Source organism: Hyaena hyaena, unplaced genomic scaffold, assembly GCF_003009895.1.
Source record: "Hyaena hyaena isolate Hyena2069 unplaced genomic scaffold, ASM300989v1 scaffold_21, whole genome shotgun sequence".
Lineage (NCBI taxonomy): Eukaryota > Metazoa > Chordata > Mammalia > Carnivora > Hyaenidae > Hyaena > Hyaena hyaena.
Window position 1 is genome coordinate 5,090,392 of NW_024080653.1, and position 20,578 is coordinate 5,110,969.

The 20,578-nt window shown below is 59.0% G+C and overlaps 1 protein-coding gene across 3 annotated transcripts in view; it reads right to left on the reverse strand.

The window, feature by feature from the left end:
• SLC38A10 (solute carrier family 38 member 10) overlaps positions 1 to 20,578 on the reverse strand; it is a 41,079-nt gene that overhangs the window by 12,056 nt on the left and 8,445 nt on the right. For 2 of the 3 annotated variants that reach the window (XM_039226379.1, XM_039226378.1), the window contains exons 3-11: positions 20,161 to 20,206; positions 19,342 to 19,435; positions 19,003 to 19,146; positions 17,700 to 17,824; positions 14,823 to 14,925; positions 13,575 to 13,757; positions 11,312 to 11,423; positions 10,390 to 10,496; positions 297 to 453 (exon numbers count right to left, since the gene is read on the reverse strand). In XM_039226379.1, coding sequence (XP_039082310.1) covers positions 297 to 453; positions 10,390 to 10,496; positions 11,312 to 11,423; positions 13,575 to 13,757; positions 14,823 to 14,925; positions 17,700 to 17,824; positions 19,003 to 19,146; positions 19,342 to 19,435; positions 20,161 to 20,206 — 1,071 coding nt within the window. Of the gene's footprint in view, positions 1 to 296; positions 454 to 10,389; positions 10,497 to 11,311; positions 11,424 to 13,574; positions 13,758 to 14,822; positions 14,926 to 17,699; positions 17,825 to 19,002; positions 19,147 to 19,341; positions 19,436 to 20,160; positions 20,207 to 20,578 lie in introns of those variants that run through there. The other variant, XM_039226380.1, reaches the window with a different exon arrangement.

Below are 20,578 nucleotides of genomic sequence, written 5' to 3' on the forward strand. Positions count from 1 at the left end.
TGGGCAAAACCTGGCTCGAACCCCACAAACTCACAACCGAACACGCAAATGTGGTAACACCCACTCATCCGCTTACCTGTTAGCGCACCGCACGGGGGGAGGGAGACCTCAGCCCTGTCTGCTGTCTGGCCCCTGGCATGCAAGTGGCCGCACCCCACCCTGGAGGTCCCTGCCCCTTGCATCACCATGGCAGGACAGGGGCAGGTGAGAGAGCCTGGACAGAACCTTCTGCGCACCATGACCCCGAGGTGATGCCGCTGAGGTGCCCCGGGGGGGCTGCGGGGCCGTGTGCATACCTGGGAGCCGGGCCGCCTCTGCCTTTATGACGCCCTCAGCCTCTTCAAGCCGGCCAGCCAGGGCCTCCTTGGCCACGTCCACAGGAGCCTCCTCGCTCACGGACAGCGTAGTGTGCGTGCTGACCACCAGGACGCCCAGGCCGACCCAGAGCACCACCTGGACAGAGACGAAGACCCGTGAGCAAAAGGGGTCAGGCTGTCCCTGTAGCCCTGCCCCGCGTGGGGGGGGGGTGGTGGGCACAGCACATGGCAAGGGGGGCCGGCGGGCACAGGGCACACGGGCCACGGTCCTGCTAGCCTGCCTGACACTCATGCTGGCCGCTAGAAGACGGCGGCTCCTCACTGGTGAACGTGACTGAATCACGGCTAAACCGGCCTGAGCCACGTCGGCAGTGGGGGGAGGGTGGGCCGGGGGCCGCGTGAGGGCAGCCTACAGCAGCCGACCCCCAAGCCAGACCCCCTGCACCGACGGCTGCAGAGGTCAGGCTCCCTCACTGACCCCTCACCCAACAACCGTGCAGAGGGCCCGGGCCCCTGGGTGCCTGGCTCCACGCCGTCTGCGTGTGGTCACCCGCCTCCAGCGTCACCCGCTAAGCTGGGCGTGCCCAGAGCCGCTGGCACAGGCGAGAGGGAGCCGTGGAGGCAGTGGCTCCGCGTCCCCTTCAGAGCAGGGTGCCCCTCAGGGCCACCCAGGGAGCCATGCGGAGGCGCCCCGTCCCTGAGCCCGTCCCTCCCATGAAGGAGCCGCGGCTCATCACAAACGCTGCCCTCAGGAACCAGCACAACCAACCCCACCCCGCGGAAGGCCGTCTCCTCCCCAGGCTCCTATTCTGAGACGCGCACACATGTGACCAGCGCTGTCTGCACTGCCGCGGCTGCTGCTGTTCCTGCTTTGCCCAAGCGCGGCCGCCAGGCTCTCCCCGGGGGGCAGGAAGCCCGGCCCGGAGCCTGGGGGGAGGAGCCCGAGAGGCCACCTGCCCCGGGAGCCAGGAACACCCTGCCGCTCACCTGCACGCGCTCCAGAGCCAGAACATGGTACCTTTTCCCGAAGGGCACGTTGACTTTAAAATGTATCCGTTCGGGTCCAACACGGCTGGAGAAGGGGAGTTCGCGGGGGGCAAGGCCCCCCACTCACAAGGGTGCGCAAGAGCGATGGGGGGGCCCCCAGGACAGGCCCGTTTCTGCACCGCCGCCCCAAACACCGTGCTGGTTCAGTGCTCACAGAGGCCAAGGGCAGGTCACGCTCCCAGGGTCAGCTACGGTTCAGGGAGGCCTATGGGTTCCCGGAGACCCTGGCAGTGACCCCCGACCGCCTGCCGCGGTCAGGTGCCACAGGGCCCCCCGAGGGACGCACAGGATTTGGGAGGTTGGAGCAGCCGTCTGCAGACCCTACAACATACAGCGTGAGGTCGAGTGCCTGACCATGACCTTGCCCTCCCCCCCACTCGTTATTTTTCTAGAAGTGTGACTGTGCCTAGCTTTAGCACACGACATCTTTCCAGGGAGAGAAGATTCATGGGGCAAAGAAGGTGTCCTGAGATTACCAAGGTCATTTCGCCCATGACTTAGAATGACTTAGTGTAACACTTTGCTTTCTGGGCTTAAAAGAAAAATATCACACACAAAATAAAAAACGTAGGGCACCTGAGTGGCTCAGTCGGTTAAGCTTCCAACTTGGACTCAGGTCATGATCTCATGGTCCATGAGTTCAAGCCCTGCGTCGGGCTCTGTGTTGACAGCTTGGAGCCTGGAGCTGCTTCAGATTCCGTGTCCCCCTCTGTCTTCCCTCCCCCCACTCGCACTCTGTCTCTCTCTCAAAAATAAACACACATTTAAAAACAATTTTTTAATCAAAAAAAAATAGAAGATAAAAATAAAAAACGTGAACTCCATCAGCACTGGGAGATACCCGAGCTTCCCGAAAAAGATTGACAGGGCCTTAACTTAAGGTTGCTTTATGAAGGAGAGAGGCCTGCATGGAGCCAGGGGCTTCCGGAGCACGAGCCCAGCTCTACCGGGCCCCAAGCACATGCCTGCCCCAGCCACCCACCGGGACACCCCGCGTTCTGCCCTCGGCAGACCCTGCGCCCCCTCTGCTGAGACACCACCCGCCTCCTGACACACCTGGTTTGCACGCCAGCCCTGGGCCCCATGGGGCCCTCGCCCCTGACCGCTGTCCGTGGCGTGAACAGCGGGGACTCTGCAACGGCCACACGTCCCAGCCACCTTCACCTGTCCTCTGAAGAAACGCCATGGGCACACGGAAGCCCCGGGGCAGCGAAGCCAGAGCCGCTCCCACTTCGGGGCAGCCGTGAGGTTCATGGCATCCAGGTGCCAGTGAGGACACAGGGCCAGTGCCGGTCTGTGGGGTGAGGCCTCACACAGGGACCAGGCTGCCGACTGCGAGCAGGTGCGAGGGAGGCAGGAGCCCGCCGGAGCCAGGGAAGCAGCGGGAACCCAGCCCCACCCAGGAAAGGGCGCCCCAGGGGGGCCGCGCACCAGGAAAGGGCGCAGGTGCCGTGCAAGTCCCCCGCGGCAGCCGTGACAAGTACATGCAGGGCCCCTGAGCACAGACCGGAGCTCTACGAGGCCCCGGGCTCCTGCGAGAGGCTGGGGCTCCCGGGGCCTCCACTCTGCTGTTGAAGTTTGGAGGCCGGGAGCGGAACGTCAAACAGGAACGATGGCGGCTTCTCTAAAGTCCCGGATGAGGGGCCCTGCCCCGGGGGGAAGGAGCCGAGCTCTGTGGCCCCCGGGCCAGCAGCGGAGAGATAGGGCGCGCCAGTGGAGCCAGCCTGGGGCGCAGGGGTGTAGGGGTGCGTGGCCTCAGGATGCGAGTAGGGAGTTCTGGTCCCTGGAGCTCAGCCTCACCCCGGAAGCCCAAGCCCAGCCCCATCCGGGTCTCGCTCTGTGTCAGGCCAACAGGACGAGGCTGACGGGTGCGCCCGGCGTGCCAGCCTTCCGACCTCACAGCCCCTGCAGGCCCAGCGGGAGGACAGACACAATACATTCCGAGGGCTCAGCCCGGGCCTGGCGACACCAGGGGCTTGGCCCGGGGGCCGCACGTGACCCGAGGCCCCGGAGCACCCCTCAAGCCCGTGAGCTGTGGCCTCTAGCCCTGCTGAGGTCCCGGACCCAAAAGGAGAAAAGCACGTAGGGGCGCGGGGAGAAGTTCCACTTTCCCTTCTTACACGAAGCCTACGTGACCAGCACGCAGGCTCCAGCTCTGCACCCCGAGAGGACACCGGGAGGCACACCTGGAGGTTCTGGTCCCCGGGTCCGCGTGGCCAGCGTCAGACAGGAGCTGCGCCCCCAGATCCCAGCCAGGGTCTCTGGTCGAGGTCAGACAGTGGCGACCTGGGGTGGCTGACTTGAATCCAAGACTCGGTGGGCATCTACTTCCTTACTCACACCCCTCGGAGCACAGGTCGACCTTCGGGGCCTGCCCGGGCGGTGCTGCCCGCTGGGCGCCCGGGGGAACAGCACCACCAGGGGGCCGCTGCGCTCTGCTCTCTTCTGGGGGCCCCTCTGGTGGCTCCTGCTCCCCCTGCTGGCCTCCAGGCCGCAGCACGCCGATTCCAGAACCCTCCACCAAGGTCAGGACCGGACACTCTAATTTCTCAGATTCTCAAGATAAGGAATAAACTTACGATGGCAGATAACGTTCCCTTTCGATTCACTAAGGGCTCATGGTGTTTCCACAGTCCTTGCTCCTCCTTCCAGAATGTTTCTCAGGGCACCCCTTCTTCTGAGACTGCCCGCAGCCCCGCCCCACACGCCCGGCACCCAGGCGCCCCTCGTGCAGCTCTCATCTAGGCCTGTGTCCAGGGACAAGCGTGTCGTGTCGAGGAGCACTCAGACGGGCCTGAGGCCGAGTCTGTGCCTTTCTCGGGGGCTCCCGGGACAGAGAGGAGACGGCAGCCAAGCAGGCGCCCTCCGACCCCAGGTCTCTGAGCACCAAACTCCAGCCACAGTTCCAAGTGTGTCCCCTGGGAGATTCGTTTTCCTCAAAACATTGAAGCTACATGTTTGGAGACAAAACACAAATGAAAAGCGGCAGCACATGTAAGTGGCACACCATAGTCAGACGGTCCGTTCCAGAACCGACTGTGACACGACCCAGCAGGGCACTGAGCACAGGGAGAAACTTAACCACCTTCTCCACTAACGGTTAAGGCAATTCAACGTGCTTTCTAGGTTTAAAAAGCCATACCTTCCCCCACTTACTCACTCGCGCTCTTTCTCTCAAAAATAAACTTTTTTTTTAATTTTTTTTTTTTTATATTTCTAGGAGAGAGAGAGAGAGAGAGAGACAGCGTGAGCAGGGGAGGGTCAGAGAGAGAGGGAGTCACAGACTGAAACAGGCTCCAGGCTCTGAGCTGGCAGTCAGCACAGAGCCCGACGTGGAGAGAGAGAGAGAGAGAGACAGCGTGAGCAGGGGAGGGTCAGAGAGAGAGGGAGTCACAGACTGAAACAGGCTCCAGGCTCTGAGCTGGCAGTCAGCACAGAGCCCGACGTGGGGCTTGAACCCACGAACCACAAGATCATGACCTAAGCGAAAGTCGGACGCTTAACCAACTAAGCCACCCAGGCGCCCCTAAACATTTTAAAAAATATCATGATCTCACAGTTCGTGGGTTCGAGCCCCACGTCGGGCTCTGGGCTGACAGCTCAGAGCCTAGAGCCTGCTTGGGATTCTGTGTCTCCCTCTCTCTCTGCCCCTCTCCTACTTGCTCTCTCTCTTTCTCTCTCTCTCTCGCGCGTGCACGCGCTCTCTCTCTCTCAAAAATAAACATTAAAAAACAAAACATAGTAAAGCAGACACAGAGAGATGCTTCTGTGCCACGATTCCATGTGTGCTTACGAAGGTGTGCACGGAGGTGTGCAAACATGCATGTCCCTGTCTGTCCTCGAAGCCACAGGCAGCACCAGGCTCGCCAGTTAAAGACCAGGAGCTGTCCCCGCTGCGTGAGGGACGGCGAGGGGGCCCCTCACACTGCCAGCACCACGGCCAGAGGGACACGACCCACACACGAGGAAAGAGGAGCCCTACCCGCTGGGAAGCAGGGGGGAGACTCTCCAGCGGTCCTGTGAGGAGGGGGAGTTAACATGTGCAGCGGACGGGCCCCTTGCACGAGTGGGGAGAAGAGCTGGCAGAAGAGGGGGTCCCGGGAGTGCAGCTGTGGTGTCATCGACGCAGGGGACAGGCTGGGAGAGGTGGGCCGGACACCACGGCTACGACCTATGGGAAGTCTGCTCTGTTCACCCTGAAGGCCGGCGAGGGCAGAAACACGGCACTTTCTAAATTAATCCACAGCTTCAGTGAATTCCAATCAGACCAAACAACAAAACGCTGGATTTAGTTTTGTTAAGAGTCAGATCGGCTAATTCGAACGTTCTTTGCAAAATGACCAGGCGAGCACATCCAGAAATGTCATTAATAAAAGTGAGGAAGAGGGATCAGAATTCAAACGCTTCCCGAGCAGGGCGCCTGGCTGGCTCAGTCAGGGGGCCAGGGTGCTGGTGGGGGGGCATGCGACTCTCGATCTCAGAGTCGTGAGTTCAAGCCCCATGCTGGGTTCAGGATTACTAAAAATAAATATACTTAAAAAAAAATAGTTGGCTCCAAACTTAAAAAAATGTCTCCAGGGCAACGCGTCACAGTGTGGGGCCCCTGCGCGACCTCGGGCCACGGCAGGGAGCAGTGGGGACGGCTGCACGACTGGGAGGCCAGCGGGGCCTCCGAACGCAAGCCCCACTCCAGGCCCACACACATGCGTCTACACACGGGGGCAGTAACGCCGCACGTCAGGGACGGAGCCGCAGCTCAGGAGTCTACTTGGCTTCTCACCCCAAAATAAGACACAGATGGTCAAAGACTCAAAGTGAATAAAATGAAATCATGAAACTACTAAAATTGAGGAAAAGAATTTTTAAAAACCTCACTGGAGACGTGAGCCTTTCTAACAAGGACTTATCCTTCCCAAGAGTCTGAGGGGCTAAAACTCTGGGACTTGACGGAGGGAAAACACGTGCAATCTGGTGGCCGCAGGCTGGTCCATTCCCAAAGCTCACTAAAAGGGCACAGCTGAAGCCACCGGCAGGCAACCTTGGCCACCGAGACTGCCAGTGAGGACGGAGGCCGGCACGGAGGCTCAGGCCCCCCCTCCGTCCGTGGTGCTGAGCTCCAGGTAAGGCGGCAGCCTGGAGCTGGCACGACTCGTGGGGCGGGCGCCAGGGGTTAGGGGTGAGGGCTCCCGGCAGCCAGAACTCGAGGGGCCACCGTCCTTGGAGAAGGGCACCCACACCCTGTGTGCAGTTCTTGCCGAGGCACGTGCCAGCTGCCAGCTACGCAGAGAGGCGCACAGGGCACCTGCCAAGAAAACCGGAGCCAAGTGCAGAAGTTAGCAACGCGAGGGCGACACACTGAGTCAAGGCCCTGCGAGTGCGAGGGCTGTGCCCTTGGAGTGAGGCAAAGCAGAAACAGACTCACCTCCGCGCAACACTGCCTCCTGCCCCTCCTCCATCTGCTGAAGACGGCACCATCTACCACTTCTCAAACACAAACGACCAAGCACACCAGAAGGCAGGACCAAGCGACAGAAAACCAAGAGGCTGCAAAGGATCGATATAAATAAAGACCGACGGCTTAAAACAGTAACGGTAAGATCTTGTGATGTTTAATATATATGTAAAATTAAAACACACATAAAAAAAGAAGTTTTAAAATTAAAACAAACAAAGACAACAGCACCAAAGGCCAAAGGAGGGTAAATGGAGGCAAAATATCATGAGATACTTGTCTGGGAAATGGTAAAAATAACTTCTAGTCAACTGTAATATACCAAGGGTCCATATTAAACTGACTTGGAACAGAAATGTGCCACTCCAGCTAGCAGAGAAATAAAAAGATGAAATGCCTGATTTATCCAAAAGTCAAGAAGACTTTCTTATCCAAAAGAAAGAAAGAAGAAAACAAAAAAGGACGGGACAAATAAAAAAGAGTAAGACAGAAGTTTTAATCCCCCCAAAATCGGTAATTATATTCAGTATTAAAAAATCGTAGTTTTTTTAAAATCTTAAATACTCTTATTAACAAACTGGATAAAAACAAAACACACAAAAGCCAACTACATGCTGTGATCTAAGACATACTATAAATATAAAAAGCATAGAGAGATCAAAAAAGGATAAAAAACTGTATTGTGTAAACATAAATCCAAACCAAAGTTGAGTTAGTCACACTGTATCAGACAAGCACAACTTTCAGGACAGAAGCATTCCCAAAGATAAAGAGGAACATTTTACAGGAAAAAAGATTAGATGGGTTAAAAAAAAATTTTTTTTTAAATTTTCATTTATTTTTGAGAGAGCACAAGCAGGAAAGGGGCAAAGAGAGAGGGGGTCAGAGGATCCAAAATGGGCTCTGTGCTGACAGCAGAGAGCCCGATGTGGGGCTTGAACTCATGAACCATGAGATCATGACCCGAGCCAAAGCTGGTTGCTCAACCAGGGTTTCGGAGCCCCCCAGGTGCCCCGAAAAGGGTTAGTTTAACAATAACCATCCTAAAACTATATGCTCCTAAAAACATAACGTCAAATTAAAAAGCAAAGACTGATACAACTAAAAGGAAAAATAAACAAATCTACAATTATATGATAACTTGTCAGATCTTTCCCATAACTGATAAACAAGATTTCAAAAAAGAACAAGAACACATAAAACCTGAAAATTGCAGTTAGTAAACTTGACCTAACCAGACATACCCCACCAAGCACCCAGCAGTGAAGACCATGTGCTAGGACACAAAGCAAGTCTCAAAAATGTCAAAGGACCAGAATTCAAGTTCTTCAGCGTATATTCTCCAACCACAAGAGGATCGTGCTTATAATCAGTACAAGAGGCTACTAGGAGATCCCCAAAAGTCTGGAGATCTAAAAAGAAACCACGGGCAAAGAAGACATAATGAAAATGAGGAAATGCTGTGACTTGAAGGGTGGTATGGGATCTTCCATCTACGGTTGGTGCAACCCCGTCAAAATCCAACATGGCTGTGCTGGTGGGGTGCGGCTAACAGATGACACAGAGACAGCTGGAAAGGCAAAGGGCCAGCAAGGGGACAGACCCCCTTGTAGAAGAATGAAGGTGGAGGGCTCCTACTGCCTGACGTGCAGACTCACGGTAAAGCCCCTGGGCTCGGAGCAGGGCTGCGGGAGCGCAAGGAGAGCCCAAGAGACCAGCCACAGAGGAGTCCCAGGCAGTCCCCCGAGGGCACAGGTGACCGGTGACAGCACCGCCACCTCAGTGGTGGGGAAAGAGGGTGCAATCACCTAGGAGCCCTCACCCTACCTCCCTGTCTGTTCCAGACGGAGTGTGCATCTCCATGTGAACGATAGAAGCTTCCAGAATAGAACATGGGAGGCGATCTGCAGGACCTTGTAGAGGGCAAACATTTCTTAAACAGCACATGAAAAGCACCGAGCAAAAGGGTGACAAACTGAAGTACACTAAAATTAAGAACAGCTGTTGGTCAAAAGGTATCATGAAGAAAGTCAAAAAGGAGCTAAGAATGAAAAAAACATTTGCAATAGGTGCTTCTAAAAAAAGATTTCGATTTGGAATCTTCTAAAAACTTCCACAAAATCATTAAGAAAAAGACAGCACGCCTGGATGGCTCAGTCAGTTAAGCACCGAACTTCAGCTCAGGTCACGAACTCACCGTTCGTGAGCTCCAGCCTCGCTCCCGGCTCTGCACTCTCCTTCTCTCTGCCCCTGTGTGCACGCTCTCTCTCTCTCTCTCTAAAATAAACTAAATTAAAATTTAAAAAAAAAAAAAAAGAATATTTAAAAAAAAGAGAGAAAAAGACAACCCAGTTGATGAAATGGGGCAAGACGGGAGAGGCAGTCACAGAGGCTCACGCGGCAGAGGTGCACACGGAAGGGCACTCGGCGTCACCGGCCACCCGGGCGCTGCAGATTCAAACCCGAACGCGGTACCACCGCACAGCCCTTGGAAGGACTGGCACCTGTGAGTGGGGCGGCGGAGGGAAAGGCGACAGGAATTCTAACACGGGGCCAGCACGCCGCTGTCGGAAAGCCGGCGGGAGCCTGGCAAATCCTGCTGAAGCTCGAGAGACGCGAGCCGACGACGGGATAACCCTGCCCCAGTGAGTCACCGACACGGGCACACACGTCACAGAAGAGTTGCGTGGAGGCCCCACTGTCTGCCCGGGGGAAACCACACAAGCCGCCCGACCCCGCAGCGACACGGCCGGCCGCACACGTGACGCGTGGGTACGAGGCCAGTCGGACACAAACCCGCATAGTTCGGCTCCGTTTACACCAACTTGAAGACAGACAAGATTCTCCCAAGAGGTTAGAAGACAAACGAGCGGTAACCTTTGGAGGAGAAAGACTGTGGGGCACCCCGGGAACCTTCAAGTGCTGGAATGTTCTAAACCTGCCGTGGACAGTGGCTCTGTGGCTGGGCTCACTTAGCAAGGGGTCAGGCTGTGCGCCGAGAAGTGGGTGCTCTGCTGTATGCAGACCACACAGTACTCCTGAAAGAGTCCCCAAACCACACCGGAGAGAAAGAGCTCAACAAGCCCCTACAGGGCGGGCAAGGGGCCAGTCTATCCCAGAGCTGGGAAAGAGGCCAGTCTATCCCAGCATGGGGCAAGGGGCCAGTCTATCCCAGCACTCATGCACGCACACACTGGTCACGGTTGCCTCCATGTGGCACAGCGCTGCTGAGGGGGGCCCATCACACAGTCCGGGGAGACAGCTGGGGCACCGCAGCCCAGGGGCAGGGGGGCACGGAGCGTGCAGCGCACACACACTCACAGAAGCCCCACTCACCATCCAGAAAACATGTCTGGACAGAAGCGGTGTAGTACCCAGCACTCTGCTAAGTAAGCTGGTGTGATGCCCACCCCCCCCACCAGGGCCCCGGGAGCCCCCACGGGCCCGTGGCAGTGGCGCAGCCTCACCCTGCACCCCCTGTACCGCTGGCCCAGGCACGTCGCCTCCCGAGAAGCTCCTGCCTTCTCAGCCCCACTCAGCCCTGACCGACCCCGTGGGCCGAGCCGCACTCACCTGGGAGGAAAGGGCGTTCTTGTGGATTTTCTTATAGATCAGAGCCGGGCAGACGAAGCAGATGAGGCTTCCCATCGTGGCGCCCGTGAGGCCCAGGATTGTCTCCACTGGGAACGAGAAGCCACAGGAAGGCGTGAGGGCCAGGGGCGCCGGCAAGGGAGCCCAGGGGCGCAAGCCATCCTTGCCACGAGGCCCCTCCACACGTGCCCCCAGGACACCCGTGGGAGCGGAGGCGCGGCCTCCTGTGTCCGCAGGCACACTGAAAGGGACCCGGTCTGAGACCACACACGGGCCACAGCGTGGTCAGCAGCCCTGGGAGAACCAGAGGCCGCACCTTCCTGGCTATGGAGTCTCGGGCAAGCCCCATGCTCTCCGCACCTCAGTTTCCTGGCCAGTGAAATGGGGCCAACATGGCTCCCTCCCTTCACTGTGCAGTGTCTTCCTGTCGGGCCTGGCACAAACCGAGGCCCGAGGGTACCACCCTGACCTCTCACAGAGCGCGTGGGTGTGCAGCGGGGACTCCTCGGGAAGCTCATCTTAGATCGCCACCCCCTCCACCCCGTGTGGCGAGGGACGGGGCAGCACGGGTGCCAGGGCACGTGGAGAAGCCAGGATGCGTGGGCGGATGGACACGGGCACCTGGCTGGGTACCCAGGGGGGGACCTGTGGGCCGCACCGGGTGCCCGATGACAGGACGCTCTGTATGTCAGAGAGCACGTGTTTGACAGCTCAGACCCTGCTCAGGTCCTTCACCGCCCACCGTAACGTGTCCTCAGAATCAGGAGCCGACGGTAGGGAAGAAGCCGTGGCACCACCAACGACCGCGCACGCCAGGCCCGGGTCCCTGCTTCGCAGCATCGCCCAGGGCAGAGGAGAGAGCCGGCCGGGAATCAGGCCCCGGAGCAGCCTCCCTCCCACTTACCGTTTGGGATCATGATCCCGCCGACCATGGTCCCGAACACGACTGAGAGGGTGAGCACTTTAAACCGCAGAGGCGGCATGTAGCCTCCAGCCGCGAAGGTCCCGTCTTTCTGCTGGGTGAAAGGAAGCCAAGACAAAGCGGTTTTGAAACGACGGATTCCCCCCACTCTCCGGTGAGGGCTCTGCCTGGGCCGCCGGTGGGCGAGTGCCAGGCCACTGGCTGTGCGCCCCAGACGTGCCACGGGAACCGGGACCCCAAACCAGCAACGCGGCAGGAGGGCCCGGCTGCGCCTCATATCAGGCCTGGAAAGCAAATTTTGTAACTGCTTCTCGAAACGTTAGCGGCAAATCCTCCCGTTTTCCTGCAGAGCAGCCCTGGGAGAGGCTGAGAACCGTGCCCCGTGGAGCAGCACGGGCCCCGCAGCCCCGCACGCAGGCTGGTGGTCTCTGAGTGGAGCGGAGGCCCCCGGGGGCACGCTCTGGGCACAGCCGCGTGCCACCATGCCGTCCGCTTGCACTTCCAGGCGCTGGGCACGCAGCCCGAGCGGGAGGAAAGGGGACACAGTGTGTCACCACACCCAAAGGTCCTCCTCCTCCTCCGAGGCCCGTGCACCAGATGAAGCTTCTAGAGCAGTGTGGGGCACACAGGAGGGGCTGACCACGGTTCCCATTCGTGGGCTGGGAAGACGCCGGCCCAGGGGAGCTCAGGGCCTTCCATGACTAGAACTGCAAAGCACCCAATTTCCAGAAAAGACCTCGACGCGTGCCTGTGCGGTCACGAGGAGTCCCGGCTGACACTGCAGACCGGACTCAAGGACCTCAGGCCAGAGACCCGAGACACCACCGTGGAAAGCAGCTGCGAGGCTGTGCGCCCCCAAGACGTGTGCCCCAGGTGGCAGGAGCCGCCACACGTGGACCTTCTGTTTTTAACTAGGCATCGAGAGCCGAAAGAAACTTCTAGTTCCAACCCGTGCATTTGAAAATGTCTCATAAAGGGCTAATCAGGGCCATGAGTGCATACATGAAAGCGAACGAAACTCAGGCTCTTCTGGAAGCTTCTGTCCAACCACTGAAACTTTTAAGTTCCACCAACATGAAGAGCATCATATGCCGACCCCAGTGCCCCTCTGCTGACCTGGCTATTGTCACAAAGTGGCTCTGCCACGTTCCCTCTCCCTCCCCCCTCCAAGGGTTACGCTCAAGGCCCAGTTCCCTGCTGCATCTTTGTTTCGGGGATGACAGGGGTGGGGCTGGGGAGTCACAGCGCGGGGCCCTGCCTGCATGGACACTCTCCGTGCCCCCATGTGAACAGACCGCTTGTTCCTGCTCTTTTCTCCAAAGCTGGCTTTTAAAAAAAAGTCCCGGGGCGCCTGCAGGGACACTGCCCCCTCAGTTTACTGTCGACTTCGGCTCAGGTCATGATCCGCGGGTTCAGGAGTTCAAGCCCCACATCGGGCTCTGTGCTGACAGTTTGGAATCTGAAGCCTGTTTTGGATTCTGTCTCCCTCTCTCTCTACCCCTCCCCTGCTTACATACTCTCCCAAAAATGAATAAACATTTGGGGCGCCTGAGTGGTTCAGTCGGTTAAGTGTCTGACTTCAGCTCAGGTCAGGATCTTGTGGTTTGTGGGTTCAAGCCCCACATCGGGCTTTCTGCTGTCAGTACAGAACCTGCTTTGGATCCTCTGTCCCCCCCTCTCTCTGCCCTTCCCCTGCTTATGCTCTCTGTCTCAAAATAAACAAACTTAAAAATAAGTTTTTTGGGCAGGCGCCTGGGTAGCTCAGTCAGTTAGGCGTCCAACTTCGGCTCAGGTCGTGATCTCACAGTTCATGGTTTCGAGCCCCGCGTCAGGCTCTGTGCTGACAGCTCTGTGCTCAGAGCCTGGAACCTACCTTCAAATTCTGTGTCTCCCTCTCTCTGACTCTACCCTGCTCACACTGTCTCTCTATCTCTCAAAAATAAGTAAAACATTTTTAAAAAATTTAAAGAATAAAAAATAAAAAATAACTTTCTTTTAAGGGCTTGATCCTATGCAGGGCTCGACCCTGGGATTGCGGCCGAAGCTGAAATCAAGACTCAGACACTCAACCAACCAAGCCATCCGGGCGTCCTGAAGCCTGTCCATTTTTAACTAGGAAAAGCTCCCCTACCACCACCCAGAGAAGTAAAGAAGCAGCAAAAGCCAACAAGAGAAAACACGACTGAGACCAGGAAAGCCGTGTTTCCCCGGCAAACTGCCGTCCGAGGGGCCCCGAGAACCTTACCTGCTGCTCAAAAAGCAACGTGTTCAAGGCCTGTCGACACGGCAGGATCATCATGGGGAAGCCCACAGCCACCGACATCATGAAGCCCACTCGCATCATCTCCGTCACCAGGTTGGAGGGAAAGTGCATCAGCACGTTGCCCGCGGTGGCCTCAGTGAAGCTCACGTAGCCGAAGAAGCCGACCTGTGGAAGGCGACGGCGGAGGGCAGAGGCGTGGCAGCACCCCCACCCCCCGGAGACGGCCCCCAGCGCACGCCGGACCCCTGCTTGTAAACCGCCCCCACAACTGGAAGGCTGTCGTGGGTGAAGGTCCATGAGCTTCCGTGGGGACAGCAGGTACGGGGAAGAGGCTGCCACGGAGATGGCAGCCTCGAGAAGCCCCACATGCCTGCAGAGCGGCCAGTCTTCATCTGGTGTGAAATCCAAACCCGAGAACCACGGAGCAAACCGTGCTTGCCCGAGGACGGACACGGCGTGGACGACAGTCTACAAGGCCCATGTGCCACGAGGCTCAGGGAAGCAGGCTAGGACCTCAGCGCACTGGGAGTTTTATTTGCAACGTGAAAAAACACAACAAATGGGAACATTAAGAAGCCTGGAAGAGGGGCGCCTGGGGGCTCAGGCGGTTACGCGCCCGACCTCAGCTCGGGTCGTGATCTCGCGGTTCGTGGGTTCGAGCCCCGCGTCGGGCTCTGTGCTGACAGCTAGCTCAGGGCCTGGAGCCTGCTTCAGATTCTGTGTCTCCCTCTCTCTGCCCCTCCTCTGCTCACACTGTCTCTTTCTCTCTCAAAAATAAATAAAACACTAAAAAAAAAAAAACAAAAAAAAAAAACCCAGAAGCCTGGAAGAAAAATCTACTGAAATGTCAACTGTAACGGCCCCTGTGGGCTGGAATCAGAGGTTACTTTCTTCCTCTGCAATTTTACACTTTCCAGGCTCTGGAAACAGACACACCCCTTTCCGGAGCTGATTGGCAAAGATCTCCAAGAAGTACAAGGAGACTCTCAGCCAGGGCAATCCAGAACAGTCCGTGCCCGCACTCCCCCGGGATGGGAGAGACAGCAGCGCCACCCAGGGCACAGCGGGCTTGCGGGTGGCTGTGGAGCTGAACTGAGGGGGTCTGGACAGGAAAGAAGCAAAGGGCAAGCCTGGTCGCGGGGGGGAGGGGGGACGGCAGGGGAGGAAGGGGTCGAGAGCCAAGTCCGTTCTGACATGGGAGATGAAGGGAGCGTGTGAAAGGGCTCCTACCATGACGTAGAAGGTGGTGACCACATTGAGGGAGGAGGCAAATATTGAGCTCATGGTTTTCACCGACGGCTCATCCAGGCTGTCGTAGGTGGGCAGAACCTGGCTGTAGAACAACAAGCGACTTCAATGAGCAGATTCCAGAGAGGCACGCCCTGCGGCTCCCCAGCTCCCAGGTCCCCGGTCCCTGGCCGCGTCTCCAGCACCTTCCTTCCACCCACACCCGCCACCACGGTAAGTCAGGGCCGCGGCCGACCACGGTTTGGATGGCGGACGGCAGCCCCTCACACCCGGCGCGCCCCCCTAACGAGCTCCCCGTGAGCATCTCAGAAGCGCCACAGAACGAAGGGCCGTCTGTCCCGCCCGGGCAGAAGCGTGACGGCGGGGGAGCGCTGGGCTGCAGGGGAGAGGCCGAGCTGGCGGGGAAGCAGGAAGCGGCTCAGAGCACTGCCGTAATAAGAACAGAGCTAAACAAACATCAGCAGGGCCAGGCCACCTGCCCCCGCCTCAGGGCTGGTGATCGCAGCCCGTCCGCGCCAGGAGTGCAGAGGGGCTGGGGGGGAGGGACTCGTCCGCCAGGCGCCGTGTGAACAGAGTCACTGAGGGGAGCAGGTGAGGAGAGGCGGGGGCGGGGGGCAGGGAGGGGAACAGGGAGATCTGTGTGTGGCCCCCGGAGGGGGGGCTGCACTGCGGGGGGTGGGTGCATCCCGACAAGGAGACAGGGATGGAGCTGTCCTGGGGGTGAATGACGGAGGGGCGGCCACTCTCCATCCCACGTACTGTGGCGTCAGGGTGAGGGTGAGGGAGCCACAGCCGGCGGCCACGAACGCGGGGTGCTGGCTGGCAGGGGTGCGCCGGGACACAGAGGACCGTTGCCAATAAATGGACAAGCAGAACGGTCAGTGGAGCCAAACCCCAAAACCACCTTCTAGAAACCGAGAGGAAACACCACCAAAAAGCTAACGGGAACCAGTGGGAAGACCCGGCTGGGCGCACTGTCCCCTCAGGGCACCCACAGTGGGCAGGGGCACCCGCACGGCCGGCCTCCCCTCAGCCTGGCTGGAGGGCGCCAGGCAGCACGTGCCGTGGAGCCCACGCACGTGGCAGGGGACACGCAAGGGAAAGGACACAAGCGTCTCAGTGCCGAGCAGCTGCTGGGCTGGGGCGGGTCCCCACGGGCCAGTGCCGGCTCGGGGCAGCGGGTCAGACCCCAGGACCGGGACTTCCCTCCCGCGGCCCCCAGCGCACACCAGGAGCTGCGGGGACTGTGTGGCGGGGCCTGTGCCCGGCACGTGGACAGGAGCGAGTGTGCGGAGGCCCAGGCGGGGACCCCACTCTAATCCTGCCTGTGCCCCAGCAGCCCTGGCAGTGCGAGCCACAGGCGTCCACGGTGACCCCCCCCCCACGCTCCCCAGAGCGCTCACACCGGCCGCCCCGCCAAGCGGTCTTCGCGGGGACCAGGCCTCTGTGCTCAGCGCTCTCTCGGCCGCTGCTCCAGGCCTCGGGGCCCAGGGGTGCGGCACCAAGTCCTCCTACTATAAAGTAAGACCAGAGAGCGAGAGCCAAGCAGAGACATGGCCCGTCCCTGCGAAAAGGAGACCAGTCACGCACGCAGGGCCTGGCGGTCCCTTAGCGGTCACCCGACAAAGGCGGGCAGGAGCCCCTGTCCCGCACGCACTCTGGTGCAGAGGTGCAGTGGGAGGGGAGAGCTCTGTCTCTGCCCTTGGCAAATGCAAGTGTTTTTAAGGATGGGGAGGTCAGCAACCTGGTTACGCCGAGCTCTGAAAGCGCTGCGGCCCCCCCGCCAGCCGCTCACTGGGGGGAGCGTGGGCGCACCTGCAGGCCGACGCCCTCCGCGAGCAGCAGAACAAGACAGGGACCTGCAACGCTTCCGGAACCTATCATTTGACCCAAGAACCCGACCCGAAGGCTGTGCGCTGCACGACGTGGCCACCAAAACGCCCAACCCCGGGTTTATTTTTTAAAAAGCAAACTCACAAGCAAAAAGGACAACCGGTAACTAGGTACGTGGTAAGAGACCGTAACGTCTGTCACCGGTTATAATGGGGACATTAAACAGCAAGAGAGGAGCACGTGCTGGTGGAGCGCGAGCTGCCAAGAGAGACAGCGAGCGGGAAACGACGGTTTGGATCTCGCGTGTGGGTGTAAACACAGCAGCACAAGCGAGTGTATCTGCCACATTAGTTTACGACTGGCACAGCACGTGCCCACTGGAGCCCCGGGGGGGGCTCGCTCTGCCAGCCCCCCCGCGCACCGATGGTCTTTTCCCGTCTGCACCGGATTTACGCCTCTCTTCTGAGCGGGTTACCGTTCCGCCCGGGCATGAATCACTGGCTCCTGTCATTCGGTGAGGACGGTAACGCTGCTGGAATTATGGAAATCGCCTGATCTGCACTCACAGGGCCCCACGTGCCAGAGAGAAAGCACACTCGCGCACGCGCACCCCCCTCTGGAGGCGCCCCGGCGACAGTCGGAAGTCAATGTTTGTGCAATTTCCTTTTAAATATTCTCACACGAACAGCTCGGTTTTGGCAAAATGCTCGGGACTGTGTGAATCAGATGGTTTTGGGCTGTTCTGGGCTCCCCACCGCCAACTCTTCGGGGAGGGGGGTGGCGAACTGGGCACTGTCCCCAGTACTGCCGGCAGCACGTCCCAGGAATGAAGTCGAGTTCCCTCCTGATAAAAATACACACGGCTCTCTCCCTCGACTTGGAGGGGAACGAGGCTCAGTGCAACGAGACACAACAAGCTGGTGGCCCGCGTCACCAATCACAGAAAACGGACGACACCCACCTCCCTGTGAGGACCCCCGCCCCCGGGAGACACAGCCGGAGCCCCTCGGAGCGGCCGGCACTTACGACTGGCAGGCGAAGGACATGCCGAAGATGGGGATGCAGCGGAAGACGCCCTCCCAGCGCACGTAGCTGACCCGCTGCAGCCACTGCCCGCCGAACAGGCCGTGCTTGAGGGAGGAGAGCACCATCTGCATGGGAACAAGACACGGCTCAGAGCGCACACACGGATGGGATGCGACTTGGGACCCTGGGGCCACGGCGTGGACCACAGCATGGACGGACACACGGCGTGGCCACCCCACCACGGCCACGTGCTCCCCTGGGCCCCCCCAGCCCTCGAGGCAGCCGCCCCCAAAGGACATGAGGGCAGGGTGGTCCCCAAACTGGTAAGGTTCTTCCAAACCCAACCTGGACACTTTTTTGTTTTGTTTTTGAAGTAAGCTCTATGCCCAACGCGGGGCTCGAACTCACAACCCCAAGATCAAGAGTCATACGTTCCTCCAAGTGAGGCAGCCAGGAGCCACCCCCGACCCAGACACATTTTAAAAGACAAACCCGGGGCGCCTGGGCGGCTCAGTCAGTCAAGTGTTCGGCTCCTGATTTCGGCTCAGGTCATGATCTCAGGGGTTTGTGAGTTTGAACCCCATGTTGGGCTCTACACTGATGGCACAGAACCTGCTTGAGATTCTTTCTCGTTCCCTCACTGCCCCTCCCCCGCTTCTTGTGTTCTCTCTCTCTCAAATAAATAAGTTTTTAAAAAGAACAACAACAAAAAAAACCCACAGAGGACAGGCTGTCTAGAGAGCAGGGGTGGCCCTCACGATGGCGGGTGGGGGGGTGCTGGCAACACCCACCCGCGCTCGGAGTTCCGAGGAAAGCCCACTGCGAGATTCCCACTCCGTTCACTCAGGACTGGGCACTTCCAGCCTACGCTGCGAACGGGCAGGCCCGGGGCTCGGCTCCCAGGGGCTCCCGCTCGGGCCCTCCAGGTGCGCAGCAGGAAACAAGCATTCTAAGCGTGAGCTCCACACGGACCCCCGGAGCTGGCTGGCCACACGCTCCTCTAGAAAGCACCTTGCCCCCTTGTGACGAAACACTGGCGCCATGACTCCAGATCACGAACTGCACACAAAATGTCTTTCTGTAGAATGGGGGGGCATCCACGCTTTGTCTCTGGGGAAACCGGCCACACCCCCTGCGCTGGAGGACTCGCCTCTCCCGCTGTCGACACCTCCAAGTCCGGGCGGCCTGTGTGCCCCTCCAAGGCTCACGAGGATAACTACCACCTCCCCGCTTTCCAGCACATTCCCGTCATCCCCAGAAGGCAGCTGGGGGCCAGGCCAGGCCGTGGGGCGGCGGCACTCACCACGAACATGAACACGGTGTAGAAGATAAGGGCCATGGCGCTGAAGGACTGGATGGAGGCCATCATGTTCCTCTGCAGGCTGAGTGGGAGCACGATGCACAGGGACACAGCAAAGAGCAGGAACACGCGGAAGGTGCCGGTCACCTAGGGGAGCCGAGCACGCCGGGAAGGCCTTTCCCTGGAGGACCCCAGAGGTACCAACGTGCCACGTAACCCCAGGGCGTCCTGTCTGCCTTCCTGTCCACAGGAGGCCCAAGCTGTGGCCCCACCAAGCCACCACGGGAGCCGCCACAGGAGCCACCATGGACACTCGGTGCACTGGGCCCGGGCCTGTCTTACCTGAAACCCAAACAGCCGAGCAAAGAAGTTGGAGCCCAGGTCGCCAATCACAACGTAGAAGGCCATGCAGGTCCCCAGCATCAGGCCGATCGTGCTGCGGAGGACGGGGCTGGGATAAGACGCCGCCGCGTAGCGGGAGTCCACTGGCCCTGCCCCTGGCCAAGACCCGGGAGTCCCCGCCGACCGCCGAGGCCAGGCTCGGAGTGGTGGCGGCTGGTGCCCACCAGTGTGCAGGCTGGGGGTGCTGGGTGCAGGGTGCTCTCTACTCGCAACGAACACTGAACAACTGAACTCCTCTCTCCACAGGGGCCGCGCACTTTCTCTCCGGAGCTACCGCGATGCTCCTCCAGTTAAAACAATAATCAACTGCTTTCAGAGAGACTAATTTTGCGCTCACGGTTCCCTAAAAGGTACTTTCCCAGCAATTTTTTCTTCTCATCAAACTTTACTCCAAAGGGAGAAAGAGATGACATTTCCAACATAAAGCTACCTTGAGGCAGTGGCATGGAGGGCTGGGGGCGGAGGGGCATCAGGAGCAGGGCCAGGAGGGGGGCCAGCCAAGCGAGCGCCACTCTGCCGTGTTCCGAGCTGCCCAGTCTCAAGACTTAAATAAGACTTTCACCCTCAACACTAACCATTTTAAGAGAACACTAAATCAAACTTTCAACTAATCAGTAAGTGACACTTCAGAACAGGATAACCTTCTAAACAAGGGTACATCTGAGGCGCGTGGCTCATGCCGCTGCCGTCCCCAGGCTCCTCCTCAGCACAGGCGGCGAAGGGCAGCAGGCGTCAGGCCGGTGAGGCCGCACCACCTACCTGGTCTCCACCAGCATCTTCCCCGCTTTTCCGTAGGCGAGCAGCGCTAGGGCAGAAACAGAGAATCAGCTCCCAGCCAACAACATGAAAAGTGCACCATTAAAAATGCCTCTGAGACGACAGGAAAGCAGGGGGAGGCAGGGGGAGGGCAGGGGGAGGCAGGGGGAGGGCAGGGGAGTGCAGGGGGAGGGCAGAGGGAGGCAGGGGGAGGGCAGGGACAGGGCAGACAGTGCCAGGTCTGGGTTTTCGGTCACTCCGGCGCGCCCGTTTCCACAGCTCACGCCAAAGGGACCTGGCTAAGGGCTCTAACGTTCACTCTCTGTGACTTCAGAAGAAAACTCGGAGAATCCTTTCCAGTGGGGCCATCCGGGTGCGAGGGGACAGGAAGTCTCAGACCTGCCCCCTTTCTGGATAGACA